At 51.5% G+C, this 12,375-nt stretch overlaps 1 protein-coding gene across 2 annotated transcripts in view; it reads left to right on the top strand.

Annotated features, from left to right (window-relative positions):
• The window catches only part of ankrd44 (ankyrin repeat domain 44), a 29,728-nt gene extending 17,698 nt beyond the window's left edge, over nucleotides 1–12,030 (top strand). The window contains exons 12-28 of one of the 2 annotated variants that reach the window (XM_070838684.1): nucleotides 1,061–1,124; nucleotides 1,296–1,364; nucleotides 1,861–2,001; nucleotides 2,344–2,409; nucleotides 3,592–3,703; nucleotides 4,097–4,168; nucleotides 4,875–5,076; nucleotides 5,363–5,450; nucleotides 5,551–5,668; nucleotides 6,513–6,735; nucleotides 7,701–7,788; nucleotides 8,443–8,526; nucleotides 9,055–9,200; nucleotides 9,588–9,670; nucleotides 10,218–10,300; nucleotides 10,463–10,554; nucleotides 11,855–12,030. In XM_070838684.1, coding sequence (XP_070694785.1) covers nucleotides 1,061–1,124; nucleotides 1,296–1,364; nucleotides 1,861–2,001; nucleotides 2,344–2,409; nucleotides 3,592–3,703; nucleotides 4,097–4,168; nucleotides 4,875–5,076; nucleotides 5,363–5,450; nucleotides 5,551–5,668; nucleotides 6,513–6,735; nucleotides 7,701–7,788; nucleotides 8,443–8,526; nucleotides 9,055–9,200; nucleotides 9,588–9,670; nucleotides 10,218–10,300; nucleotides 10,463–10,554; nucleotides 11,855–11,886 — 1,763 coding nt within the window. In that variant the 3' untranslated portion in view covers nucleotides 11,887–12,030. Of the gene's footprint in view, nucleotides 1–1,015; nucleotides 1,125–1,295; nucleotides 1,365–1,860; nucleotides 2,002–2,343; nucleotides 2,410–3,591; nucleotides 3,704–4,096; nucleotides 4,169–4,874; nucleotides 5,077–5,362; nucleotides 5,451–5,550; nucleotides 5,669–6,512; nucleotides 6,736–7,700; nucleotides 7,789–8,442; nucleotides 8,527–9,054; nucleotides 9,201–9,587; nucleotides 9,671–10,217; nucleotides 10,301–10,462; nucleotides 10,555–11,854 lie in introns of both variants that reach the window. The other variant, XM_070838683.1, reaches the window with a different exon arrangement.
• The last annotated feature ends 345 nt before the right edge of the window (nucleotides 12,031–12,375 follow it).

Below are 12,375 nucleotides of genomic sequence, written 5' to 3'. Positions count from 1 at the left end.
TTGTAGGCCACAGCTAACTCCCTCCCTCCTCTGTTTACAGACCCACATTGTTCCCATTTATCCCAAATAACCAAATAGTTGATATAATAAGTTTGGATTTAAATTGGGGGAGGATCATTAGCTGCACTGGCTGCCTGCTAAACTCTCCTGGAACAGGAGGAGACGTCTGATCTCCTGGAGCGATCAGACGTCCAGGGGTTCCTGTGAAGGCTGACTCACAGCAGTCACCTGTGGACTGGTTTTTCCACCAACAGTTCCAGGAACTTATTTACCTGGTACCTGGAATTCCTGGTGATCTGTGTGGTTCCACCGCACCTCAAAGTTTAGGAACATTTATTCAAATCAGACTGATGACGACTGCTGTGGTCCTTCAGCTTCTTATAATCTTGCATAATTTTCCTCAACTTTTCATGAATTAGTTTCGGTGTCCGCCAGCTTGTCGGCTACTCTACGCTCGTCGTCCGTCCACTTCTCGTAGCTTCTCTTCTTTTACTCCATTTTCCAAATGATCAAAACTCAAACGAAGTGAAGCTTGTAGGAGACACAGAAGTGCAGAACGCTGCAAGTGTGTTCCACCAACCACACAGCACAGAGCCCCTCAAGACTTCAGTCCTCCCCCTACTAGGAACCTTTTCAGGGGAAGTTTGGGGTTGAGGGAACGTTTTTTCACTGGAAACGTGCCGAGGTTTTTCAAATGAGTTACAGTCAGACCTGCCCTGTCTCTCTCTCTCTATCTGTCTCTCTCTATATATATCTGTCTCTCTCTCTCCCTCTCTCTGTCTCTCTCTCTCCCTCTCTCTGTCTCTCCCTCTCTCTCTCTCCCTCTCTCTGTCACCCTCACCTAACTTCCTCTGTCCCCCCCCACTTGTCGCACTTACACCTGTCTTTCTCTCCACTCCTCCTCCCTCTTCCTCTCTCTCTCTGTCTCTCTCTCTCTCCCTCTCCCTCTCTCTCTGTGGTGCTGCTGCTGTGTGTTGTGTGGCCTCCCCCCGTCTCCCTGCGCTGCCCCCGTCAGGCCGGAGGTTTAGCATAATGTGTAACGACCTGGTCCTGTCTGCAGGCTTCCAGATAGACACTCCTGACAGTCTGGGGAGGACCTGCCTGCACGCCGCTGCTGCTGGAGGGTGAGCTTCTTCTCCTTAATGTTAGAGTTCCTTTTCCCAGAGTACAGCGTCGTTATAAGGGAGAGACTGGAGCTGTAGTAGAGCCGAGTTATCCCTTCATCTGTCTGTCTGTCAGAGAGCATGTGAAGCACCAGGTGCAGCTGGTTTATCCTGCTCTCTCTGTCCCTACAGTAATGTGGAGTGTGTCAAGTTGCTCCTGAGCAGCGGTGGAGACCATAACAGGAGGGACAACTGTGGCAGGTAAGAGAACACATCGTCACCTGGACGTCTGGAAATGGGAGGGGTAAATCCTCCTACTTAGCATATGAAGAGTTAACAAATGCTTTATAAGACTCTGACATAGTTGTAAGCACAGTTAACTTTTCCTCCTCCGGCCCGGCCTGGCCTGGCCCGGCTCGGCGTGCTGGTCCCCGGCTCCTCCTCTGCCTGGTGCTGACATTGATCTTCTAAGTTATCACAATTTTCAGATTATTTTTTTCTGAAAGTGGAGACATGGACGGTCAGGGAGAATGTAGATATCTGAAACATTCTTTTTATGACCATGAAGAACCACATTACAGATATTTTCAGTATGTGTGTGTCCAGTCGTAGTATTAAATATAACAGCTGTCTTCGACACGTGGGGGCTGTTAAAGCAGCACTTTGTTCCCGTGGGGCTACAGTGAGGTGTCCATATACTTTTGGCCATGTGTTGGTACGTGTGATTTGTACATCAGTGTCTCCTGCTGTTTTCCAGAACTCCTCTCCACTACGCAGCCGCCAGCCGTCACTATCAGTGTCTGGAGACTCTGGTCGCCTGCGGCACCGCCATCAACGCCACTGACCAGTGGGGGCGCTCAGCCCTGCACTACGCCGCTGCCTCGGACCTGGACAGGAGGTGAGGGTCCACGGCTCGTCCAGTTTCTACGGGAACAGTTGGTCCTCGGTCGTCTTATTGACGATCTGGCGAGGACGGAAGGTGTGAGAGGAGCAATCTGACAGCTCTTCACACCTCTTCTCTGGTGGTGCGCTGAAAATCTGTTACCACATATAGAAACCTGATGGTCCACACCTCTCTGTTTCCATGGTAACCAGAGGTGATTCTGAGGGGGTGATAGTCACGCCCGGTCTCCAGGATTGACAGCCCCGCAGTTTATGAGCCAAGCATCCAGCTCTGACCACGTGAAGGAGGCTGTTGTTAAAGTGACTCAATGCTTTATCCTCTTTGTCCCCCCCCCAGGCGTCGTGTCGCCCTGGAGCCAGAGAGCGAAGGAGTTCAGGCGGAGAGGGAGAAGGAGGCAGCGCTGTAAGTCCACACTGACACACACTGAGCACAGCCAGGTCCCACTGAGACTCTGACGAGTTAAAAACCCAGACTAGAACCCCACACTAGACTAGGTTACTGAGACACACCTGCAGGCCTCCTGTGAAGAAGAGAGCTTTATTAAGTCTGCTTAAAATGAACTATTGGAAGTACAAGGACCAAAACATAACCACTAATGTCACTGTGCTCGTTACGTCACCGGGCGGCTGTGGCTCAGCGGTAGAGTGGCTCGTCCCTCAATCAGAAGGTCGGGGGTTTGATATGTGATGTAAAAGCGCTCTGAGTAGTTGAAAGAACTAGAAAGGAGCTTTACAAATACAGAACATTTACCATTTTTAACGTTCACGATTCAGGGTTTCCATAAATGTAACGGAAGAGTTGTGATTTGATCAGTGAAGCTGCAGCGATGAGCCGATCAGTGACAGAAAATGTGTCTGCAGATGTCTTGAGAACTGCTGACTTGTTTGAATGTCCTGATTCTTCACGTGAGAAGATTTGATGCTTTTCTTGGTCTTGTGTGCCGGCGAAGTGGACGTCTTTGGTTTAGATGTTGTCTTAGGCTGTAGTCAAAGGTCAAAGGCCACTGTGACCTCCCAAACACGGCGGTGGCCATAACTCTTCTCTCTAAGTCTAAACAGGATGAAGTTATATGGCCCAAAGGTCAAAGGTCAGCGGCACTGTGACGTCATAGCGTGGTTGTCACTGAGGATCAGACGGAGACGGAGACCATGTGTGGTTGATGCTGAGTCTGGGGGAGCCTGATTACCGGTCAAACCTGTAGAAAATGTTTAGCTTGGCTCTTTCTGTTTGATGGTGATGAGAGGTCAAAGCCAATGAGCCCCACTGTCCTCCACAAACACACCAGTGATGCTCTGGCTCACATCTTCCTACATCATCATGAACACACACACACACACACACACACACACACACACACACACACACACACACACACACACACACACACACACACACACACACACACACACACACACACACACACTTAGTCCTGCCTCTTGGTGCCAGTCAGGCGATATTTCAGGATTCTACTTACCACCGTGGACACACGGCTGTGTCCGCCCTGCAGGTGTGGATCAGTACACACTCGCTGTGTGTGAGTGTCCGTGTGTGTGTGACAGCTCAGATGTTGTGTTTGTGTTCCAGGTGTTTGGAGTTCCTGCTCCAGAGCGGAGCGACGGCCTCTCTGAAAGACAAACAGGGCTACAGTCCCATCCACTACGCTGCAGCCTACGGACACAGGCACTGTCTGGAACTGGTCAGTACACACACACACACACACACACACACACACACACACACACACACACACACACACACACACACACACACACACACACACACACACACACACACACACACACACAGAGGTCGGTCACATCCTAAGGCCTCATGGAGGACATGGATTTTGACTGCTGGCCTTTTCTCCATCTGTTGGCTGATGATATTTTCTCGGCACACCACACAACCACATTCCAGGTTCCTGGTGTCTCGTGGTTCAGCGGCGACCTCCATTCATGTCAGAAATGGATGAAAGGCTTCGAGTAAATCAGTGAAAACAGCTGGAAACACTTCACGAGTGGACAGTCACTCGTGTCATTGTGGATTTTGGAGGCACGTGAGCTGATGTGTGTTTGTCTGTTTCCTGCAGCTGCTGGACAGAGATGACAGTCACCAAGACGACCCTGAATCTCCGAACGCCAGGAGCCCTCTGCACCTCGCTGTGAGTCTGTCTCTCACACACACACACACACACACACACACACACACACACACACACACACACACACACACACACACACACACACAGCAGCATGAGACATCAGTGTATTACTTGTGTATTTTTTGATAGTAGCACTGAGTGTTGGAATGTAACGCAGTACATTTCCTCAGGCTCAGTGCTTAAAGGGACAGTGCGTATTATGTGAGGTGTGTATGAGACATGATGGCAGCTGTTGGTGTGTGAAAGCTTTCTGCACTCGATGCTGTGGGGCCCCTCTGTACACTTCACTGTCTCAGTAAAACGTTGGTGTGTCTAAACGTGGCTCTGTCTGAAGCCACATGAACACTAAGACTAACACTAAGGTGGGATTCTCTGCTCCACATTTTGGCTCCACTCGCTTTTTGTTTCACATCTGAAGACAGTTCAGATCACCTGACTGCTTCCTGTCTCCCTGCCTGTGTGGGGGTGCTATTGTGACACAGTTGGTATAACTGACACACATCAGCTGAAACAGTGAGTTCCTCTGGGGATCAAGTAAATTCACCACTTCACTGAGCAAGAGGTGTTCAGCACGCTGTGCAGTGTAGTGCTGAGGAGCAGAGCACAGCAAAGTAAGAGGTCTGTCTGTCTGTCTGTCTGTCTGTCTGTCTGTCTGTCTGTCTGTCTGTCTGTCTGTCTGTCTGTCTGTCTGTCTGTCTGTCTGCAGGCGTACCACGGCCACGCTCAGGCCCTGGAGGTGCTGCTGCAGGGGCAGAGGGACGTGGACCATGGTGATGAGACGGGGAGAACCCCCCTGGCCCTGGCAGCCCTGCGGGGCCACGCCGACTGCGTCCACACCCTCCTCAGCCAGGGGGCGTCGCCGCGCAGCACGGACACCCAGCACGGACGCACCCCTGTTCACCTGGCAGGTGGGTTCAAACGGGTCTCTGCCTGCCCCCCCCCGTCCTCGTGACCCAAACACTGAGGTGGTTTCAGTCCACAGTGAAAGAACCCCTGTGTGAAACATTAGATGAACGCCCCCCCACTGACCACCTCTCTCTGCCCTCTGTCGTCTTTTCTTTTCAGGGAGGTGGTTTTTACCTCCTACATCACACTCTGATCTCACTCATCTGATGCGTCACTAACTGACCATGAATAAACATGTGGGTCACTTTCTGTTTCTTGTTCTGTGCCCCCCCCCTCCCCCTCCACCAGTGATGAATGGCCACACGACGTGTGTGCGCCTCCTGCTGGATGAATCGGACGGTGCCGACCTGGTAGACGGTGCTGACTCTCAGGGACAGTGAGTGATCCTCGTTGGTCCCGTTTGGTTCTTCCTTTTTGGTTCCGCTCCCTCTTCCTCACTGCGTCCTGTCTCTCTCCCCCCTCGTCCTCCTCCGCAGGACTCCTCTGATGCTGGCGGTGGCAGGAGGTCACGTCGACGGCGTGTCGCTGCTGCTGGAGAGGGAAGCCAACGTCAACGTGGCCAATAACCACGGCCTCACTGCACTGCACCTCGGGGTAACCGTCACACTGCCTGAAGAGCCTTTCAGGGCTTCGGTCGCCCCCCCACTTTACCTCCGTCCTCTGTCTCTTATGCCCTCATGGAGACTGGAGTGTGCCACCACAACAGCTCCACACTCCATCAGTGTTTCATCGTAGTAAACTGATTGAAAATATAGGTATATTAAAAGCAGCATTTAAATGACCCCTTAATAGAACTGAGGAAAAGGACGTTTCCTTATTGTGTCTGCAGGTGATGAAGGATAAAGTAAAGTAAATAAAGTGTTCCAGTGGAGCACTGATAGACTGACACTGTCAGAGTGACCCCAGCGTCATGTGGAAACACCTTCTGTGTGCTGGACAGTAAAGCAAACATCTAGAACAGGGGTGCCCAGTACGTCGGAGGTAGTGTGGGTAGATCGTGTGACATTAAAAAAAAGGCGTGTTTGTGACTTGATTGACGTACAGGGAGATCTCAGATCTCTTCTCTGCTACGGGTCCCCGGCAGGGACATGCACGGTCAAACATACTAGCTACTGTAAAACTCCACATTTAGCCTTCCAATTTCTATCTACTAAATAAGGGAGACTCTGGGGGGGGGGACAGGACAGGAAGGGATAGGGGCGTAGATTTCAGGTCAGTGTCACAACTTTCAGAGTGACTCTGCTTTGCTCTGTGAAACAGTGCACATGTGCTCACCTGTACACCAGGTTAGATGACTGATGATGATGATGATGATGATGATTTTAGGTGTATTTGTACATACTGTGCCTCCACTTATCCACTTATCCACTTTCAGAGCTGGATAAAGGTGCCAACTTTACACGCCGTGCAGCTAACGTCCTGTCTCTCCTCTCCTCAGCTGCTGTGTGGGCAGGAGGAGTGCATCCAGTGTCTGTTGGAGCAGGAGGCCTCGGTTTTGCTCGGCGACTCGCGAGGTCGCACCGCCATCCACCTGGCCGCGGCCCGAGGCCACGCCTCCTGGCTGAGCGAGCTGCTGAGCATCGCCTGCTCCGAGCCGCCGTCCCTGCCCCCGCTGAGAGACCACGGCGGGTACACGCCCCTGCACTGGGCCTGCTACTACGGTCAGCATCGGACCTCCGACTGTCTGTCTGTCTGTCTGTCTGTCTGTCTGTCTGTCTGTCTGTCTGTCTGTCTGTCTGTCTGTCTGTCTGTCTGTCTGTCTGTCTGTCTGTCTGTCTGTCTGTCTAAAAACTGAAGTGTTCATGTGTCCATAATTAGTTCACTACAGCTTTTCACATCAAATGACCCCCCCTGGAAGTCTGTCTGTCTTTTCTTATGAAGGAACAGTGAAGTGTAACAATGCAGTTAAACCAAAGGTGTCTGTGTGTGTGTGTGTGTGTGTGTGTCTCTGTGTGTGTCTCTGTGTGTGTGTGTGTCTGTGTGTGTGTGTGTGTGTGTGTGTGTGTGTGTGTGTGTGTGTGTGTGTGTGTGTGTCTGTGTGTGTGTGTGTGTGTGTGTGTCTGTGTGTGTGTGTGTGTGTGTGTGTCTCTGTGTGTGTGTGTGTCTGTGTGTGTGTGTGTGTGTGTCTGTGTGTGTGTGTGTGTGTGTGTGTGTGTGTGTGTGTGTCTCTGTGTGTGTGTGTGTCTGTGTGTGTGTGTGTGTGTGTGTGTGTGTGTGTCTGTGTGTGTCTGTGTGTGTGTGTGTGTGTGTGTGTGTGTGTCTGTGTGTGTGTGTGTGTGTGTGTGTGTGTGTGTGTGTCTGTGTGTGTGTGTGTGTGTGTGTGTCTGTGTGTGTGTGTGTGTCTCTGTGTGTGTGTGTGTGTGTGTGTGTGTGTGTGTGTCTGTGTCTGTGTGTCTCTGTGTGTGTGTGTGTGTGTGTGTGTGTGTGTGTGTGTGTGTCTCTGTGTGTGTGTGTGTGTGTGTGTGTGTGTGTGTGTGTGTGTGTGTGTGTGTGTCTGTGTGTGTCTCTGTCTGTGTGTGTGTCTCTGTGTGTGTGTGTGTCTGTGTGTGTGTGTGTGTGTCTGTGTGTGTGTGTGTGTGTGTGTGTGTCTCTGTGTGTGTGTGTGTCTCTGTGTGTGTGTGTGCAGGTCATGAGGGCTGTGTGGAGGTTCTGCTGGAGCAGAAGGGCTGTCGCTGTATTGACGGGAACCCGTTCACCCCTCTGCACTGCGCTGTGTAAGTGTCCCAGGATCGTCACCTCTCTGTGACTCTGTCAGTCGGTGATTGATCAGTGCTAATTAGTTTTCCATGAAAGAGATTGATCATTTAGTCCATAACATGACAAAAATGGAGCGAACGGTCACAACTTTGTTTTGTGGGACCAAAAGTCTAAAATCTGCTGACTGGTTTTCAGTGCAGCTTCATGTCGGAGAAATAAAACTTCAAATTCTCACATTAGAGAAGCTTGAGCAGGAAAATATTTAGAGTTTGTACCTGTCAAACGATTCACCTGTAACCCTTGAAGTTGCGGCCTTTAAACAGCTCCAGTCTTTCTGTGTTTTCGCTCACGGTCTCAAACTGTTGGACGTAAACTCTCATTGTTTTGTCATGAATAATGAAACTTTTCATTAGACATTAAGAAGGTGAGTCTGATTTTAAACAAAAAACAGATTCTTGTCAAATTGTTCTCATTTTAATGTGGATTTGCTGAGATACCTGTGAATGGAGCCGAGCAGCAGTCAGTGAAGTGTGTGTCCTGTGTGTGTCCTGTGTGTGTGTGTGTGTGTGTGTGTGTCCTGTGTGTGTGTCCTGTGTGTGTCCTGTGTGTGTGTGTGTGTGTGTGTGTCCTGTGTGTGTGTCCTGTGTGTGTGTGTGTGTTTAAACTGACAGGGTCAACGATCACGAGCCGTGTGCATCTCTACTGCTGGAGGCCATGGGCTCTGACATCGCTGGCTGCAAAGACGCCAAGGACAGGTGGGGAGTGTGTGTGTGTGTGTGTGTGTGTGTGACAGTGTGTGTGTGTGTGTGTGTGTGTGACAGTGTGTGTGTGTGTGTGTGACAGTGTGTGTGTGTGTGTGACAGTGTGTGTGTGTGTGTGTCAGTGTGTGTGTGTGTGTGTGTGTGTGTGTGTGTGTGACAGTGTGTGTGTGTGTGTGTGTGTGTGTATGACAGTGTGTGTGTGTGTGTGTGTGTGTGTGTGTGTATGACTGTGTGTGTATGTGTGACAGTGTGTGTGTGTATGACAGTGTGTGTGTGTGTGTGTGTGTGTGTATGACTGTGTGTGTGTGTGTGTGTATGACAGTGTGTATGTGTGACAGTGTGTGTGTGTGTGTATGACTGTGTGTGTATGACTGTGTGTGTATGACTGTGTGTGTGTGTGTGTGTGTGTGTATGACTGTGTGTGTGTGTGTGTGTGTGTATGACTGTGTGTGTGTGTGTGTATGACTATGTGTGTGTGTATGTGACTGCTGTTCTCACCCCCCCTTGTCCCCCCCCCTGCAGGACTCCTCTTCACGCTGCAGCGTTCTCGGGTCACGTCGACTGCGTCCAACTGATCCTGTCCCACGATGCACCTGTCGATGCTGTAGACCAATCAGGTCGCACCTCACTGATGATGGCGGCTGAGAAGGGCCGAGCCGGAGCGCTCGGTACAGACGCTCTAACCTTACTGCTGTGTTTGTGTTTGTGTTTACCTTTAACCCTTTAAGCCCCCCAGGCCTGGATCACACTGTGTGGTCACATGTGAGCGTGAAGCCTCCTCGTTCTCTGCTCTGACTCGTTCCTCCTTCCTGTATCCCTTCCAAATTAAAAGTCCTCTTGTGTGTCAGGATGCTCCCATATGGTTGTTCAAATGCTGCTGTCGCCATCTTGTGTGGTACAAAACAACAAAATCCAGTTTTCTGGGACATGAACACACCAGACCATGAGACCATGATTCCTTAGAGACGTACTTTCTGTCAGGCCGTCCCATAACGTGCTCCACGTGACCCCCTGCGGCCGTGTGTTCACATGTTCTTCTCTGTCTCGGCCTCCAGAGGTGCTGTTGACCGGCGCTCATGCCAACCTCAGTCTGACGGACAAAGACGGCAACACCGCCCTGCATCTAGCTTGCAGTAATGTAAGTGTCCACGTGGGGGCTCCACCCTGGGATGTGATGTAGTGTTTGTCTTAAAGGGACAGTCTGTACTGTCTGAGGTGTGGTTGTCTGAGGAGCTTCTCCACAGTCAGTAGATGGCGGTCGGTCCTGTGATCTGATGTCCTCCCCGGTGGAAGAATTCCATTTTTAATTCTTTGATGCTACTTTAAAACTGTATTTTAACAGATGTTTGGCCACTGGGGGGGCCGTGGAAACAAGTTGTAAACATGTCAGTTGACCTATGACCTTTTCAGTTGACGTGGTGAACTGCTCCTTTACTCATCCAGCACTGATGGAGTGTTTGTGTCCAGCTACGACATTCACCCTCCTTTAGCTCTGAATGTTCTCCAGATAGCCTCTAACCCTTTCAGCAGCCAGGAGGAGCAGCAGATTGAGCTAGGACCCTCTGTGGGGCCGTCACTATGACGTCACCACGCCCTCACAGTGTCATCTGATAGGAACGTACCCCTGTGATACTGCTGACCTCTGTGGGGTGGGGCTGCTGTAACCTGACGTCTCGTCCTTACAGGGGCATGAAGACTGTGTGATGTTGATCCTGGAGAAGCTGTCTGACGCTGCACTCATAAATGCCACAAATGCAGCGCTGCAAACGTGAGTAACCTGAAACCTCGGCCCACCCCAGGAAAACACACCGCTCAGTTTCCCATGTGGAGAATGTACCACTGTGACTGTGTGTTGAAACACACAGTGTCTCCGTACCAAGTGTGTGGTTCAAGTGATTCATCAGTCATCTAAAGCCTCTGTCTGTGCCAGGCCTCTCCACCTGGCGGCTCGTAGTGGTCTGAAGCAGGCGGTCCAGGAGCTGCTGTCCCGAGGAGCCAACGTTCAGACGGAGGATGAGAACGGTATGTGAGCAGGCCTTAGCTGCATGCCGTGGTCATCGGTCGTGGACGGTGTCCTCCGCTCCAGCATGACTTCAACTTGACCAATGACTTGTTTTACTGTGATTTGCCAAGTGCGCTGCAGATGGATCTGTCTTTGAAAGGGGTTCCCACGGGTCGTGGAGCTTAGAGGACACAGGAAGTGCTCGATCTCCACCAGTGTTTCGCCCTTTTCTTAAATCATGGCTGTTATTTGATAGTGAAGCAGAGCGAGGGAACAGATAAACCTACATCAAATAGCTTCTTATTCACATGCTCCTTTGCCTTATCAGGATGTGGGGCCTGCGGGAAGTAAAGGGGCTCGTAGAAAGGCTTGGTTATGGATTCTGTGCAGTGTTTTGTTAAAGCTGCGTGTTTGGGATTGATGTTCTACCTTATGTTAGTTGTGTTAAAGTTCCAAACTGTGAACACAGAACGTATCAGTTGTAAATAGGAGAACTGTGCTGACTACATATTTAACTTGTGTGGGTTTATCTCACACCTCTGCTGCTGTCTCAGGTCTTTGTGAAGGGTTCAGTGGTCAGAAGTGAGAAACTGGAGTGTGTGTGTGTGAGTGAGTGTGTGTGAGAGTGTGTGTGAGAGTGTGTGTGTGAGTGTGAGTGAGTGTGTGTGTGTGTGTGTGTGTGTGTGTGTGTGAGAGTGAGTGTGTGTGTGAGTGCGAGTGAGTGTGTGTGTGTGTGTGAGAGTGAGAGAGTGTGTGTGAGTGTGTGTGTGAGTGTGTGTGTGAGTGTGTGTGTGTGTGTGAGTGAGTGAGTGTGTGAGTGAGTGTGTGAGAGTGTGTGTGTGAGTGAGAGACAGCAGACAGCAGACAGCAGGAGCAGAAGCAGTAAACCAGTTTGACTGATGAAGGGAGACTTCAGGCCCACAGCAGGAACCTCATTCACCCTGTGAACCAGTTGCTTCTTTGCTTTCCGTGTCGTCCGTGATGTTCTGTAGTGGTTGCCGTCAGCTGTGGTTGTCCCGTGCCCCCCCGCCCCCCAGGTCTGTGTAGGTCAGCTGGCTGAACACTAATGGAATGCTGCTCCGTCCCTCCTTCTGTCCTCTGCTCCTGTTTCTGCTTCGCCTTCCCTGCTTCCTCCATGTCTTTGTCTCTCTGTCCTCCTCCTCCTCCTCCTCCTCCTCCTCCTCCTTTCTGCCCCCCCCCTCTTTTCTGTCTCTCTGCCTCAGGTCTGACCCCTGCTCTGGCTTGTGCTCCTAGCAGAGAGGTAGCTGACTGTCTGGCTCTCATTCTGGCTACCATGATGCCTTTCTGCTCCCCTTGCAGCTCCGGGGCTCCCTCCCCAGGCTCCCTGCTGAGGCAGCTGCCCCACCAGGGGGGTAAAGGCCCAGGCACCGGCCCTCGGGGGCCGCGCAGCCCCAGGAACCCCTCCAGACCCTCCAGCGAGGGAACCACTGAGAATGACTCGGAGGACTCGGAAACCTTCTGACCCCCCCCGAACCGACTCTCTACCCTCTTTCCTCCAGCTGTGCACCTGAACCCCCCCCCAGGAATGATGCGGTGCTTTGGTCTGTAAAGTGCGCTCTGAGGGAGAAGGGTAGAGACTTGGTTGGGGCACAGTGTTGATGTTTGACGGGCCGTGGGGGCACTTGGAGCGGCGCCCCCTCCCACGCCTCGCTGCAGCATCTTTCTGACGATGAGCTGCTGCCCCCCCCCCCCGGACAGAGGAAGGAGGAGCGGCGGCCGTGGACGAGTGGTGCTTCAGGTCTGCATGCTTGTGTTGACGTCCGCCACAGTTTGTTCTGGTGCTTCGACCCAAACCGACGTCGGGACTTCAGCTCTTCTAG

The sequence above is a fragment of the Pempheris klunzingeri genome, chromosome 10, assembly GCF_042242105.1.
Source record: "Pempheris klunzingeri isolate RE-2024b chromosome 10, fPemKlu1.hap1, whole genome shotgun sequence".
Taxonomy (NCBI): Eukaryota; Metazoa; Chordata; class Actinopteri; order Acropomatiformes; family Pempheridae; genus Pempheris; species Pempheris klunzingeri.
Note: the sequence above shows the minus strand (reverse complement) of the source record. Positions and strands in the feature narration are given on the sequence as shown.